This window comes from Dendrobium catenatum, unplaced genomic scaffold, assembly GCF_001605985.2.
Source record: "Dendrobium catenatum unplaced genomic scaffold, ASM160598v2 original_scaffold_180412, whole genome shotgun sequence".
In the NCBI taxonomy this organism is placed as follows: Eukaryota; Viridiplantae; Streptophyta; class Magnoliopsida; order Asparagales; family Orchidaceae; genus Dendrobium; species Dendrobium catenatum.
Genome location: NW_021498832.1, coordinates 1 through 1,520, shown reverse-complemented (window position 1 = coordinate 1,520; position 1,520 = coordinate 1). Strand labels below are relative to the sequence as shown.

General features: G+C 44.3%; 1 protein-coding gene across 1 annotated transcript; it reads right to left on the bottom strand.

The window, feature by feature from the left end:
- Positions 1-34: 34 nt before the first annotated feature.
- On the bottom strand, positions 35-814 carry LOC110097423 (uncharacterized mitochondrial protein AtMg00810-like; the record flags this gene model as incomplete). The annotated part of the gene is made up of 1 exon (XM_020823791.1): positions 35-814. A coding segment is annotated over exon 1 (780 nt), but the record flags the coding sequence as incomplete, so codon positions are not given.
- Between the last annotated feature and the right edge of the window lie 706 nt (positions 815-1,520).

The window sequence follows — 1,520 nt, the reverse complement described above, 5'->3', positions numbered from 1 at the left end:
TAGAGGATCGGGCAACAGTAACTTGCTTCTTTACATTCCAAGAAATCAGGGAATTGCCAAGAAATGTACAAAATCCAGATATGGATTTTCGGTCTAATGTATCAACTGCCCAGTCGGAATCAGAATATGAATGTAACTGTAGTGTGCCTCGAGTAATTGGAAGACCGAAATTGAGGGTTCCTTGGATGTACCGGAGAAGCCGTTTAAGAGCATTGAAATGTTGCTGCATGGGATTATGCATCTGTTGGCAGATAATGTTTGTAGCATAAGCAATATCAGGCCTGGTGATTGTTAAGTACTGTAACGAGCCAGCCAACTTGCGGTACTGTATGGGATCCGACTTAAGAAAATTGTTGGATGTGAGCGTTGGTTTCACTGCTACAGGGGATTGAGAAGGCTTACAAGAGTCAAGACCTGCTGCCTGAATCAAATCCCTAGCGTATTGGGATTGGCTTAAGAAGTAGCCATGAGGGGAATGTAGCACTTGTATACCCAGAAAGAATGAAATCGGTCCAAGATCTTTAAGTGAGAATTTAGATTGCAGCTGTGAGATGAGGTCCGAAATCTTGGATTTGTTGTTGCCCGAGATGAGTATGTCATCTACATACAGGAGTATGTATATTTGTGTATCCGAGGTCTTGTAGACTAATAAGGAGTGATCCGATTTTCTGAAGATGAATCCAAGTGATTGTAAGCAGGCGGTGAGAGTGTGAAACCATTGACGAGGAGCTTGCTTCAGCCCATATATAGATTTATGCAATTTGCAAACATGCTTGGGGTGGTTGTCATCAACAAAAACTTGGGGTTGGACCATGTAGACCTCCTCTTATAACTCACCATGTAAGAAGGCATTGGCTACATCCAGCTGGAATACCGGCCAATTTCTTTGAAGAGCAATGGAAAGCATGATTCTTATGGTTGGCATTTTCGCAACAGGACTAAAAGTCTCCTTGTAATCAATGCCAAATTCCTGATTGAAGCCTTGAGCGACAAGTCTGGCTTTGTATCGGTCAAGAGAACCGTCTGGATGTAGCTTGGTGCGGAACGTCCATCGACAGCCAAGTATGGTGCGGTTGGGAGGTGGAGGGACTAGAGACCAAGTTCCCTATTTTTGAAGTGCATTGAATTCCTCAGACATAGCAGTTCTCCAAGAGTTGGATTTGATTGCTTGGCTGTAACAAGTAGGAGTGTGAAGTGGTTGTAGGGCGGCTAGAAGATTGAGTGGTTGTTTGGGTTTGAGATGGTCGGTTTTAAATCTTGTGAGCATGGGATGTAAGGGTGGAGGTGGTATGGAGATAGATGGTGAAGTGGTGGGAGTAGATGAGTTATCTGTTGGAGATGTGAGGGGTAGTATTGTAGAAGGGGTGGTGGAGGGAGGAGGAAGTGGTGGTATAGTTGCTGAAGGTGGAGTTGTAACAGAGTGTGGGAAAGAAGGTAAGGAAGTGGAGAATTGTTGTTGGACAGTTGAGATGGGTAGGAGAGATAGAGTGGAGTTGGTAGAGGTAGATGGAATAGGTGAT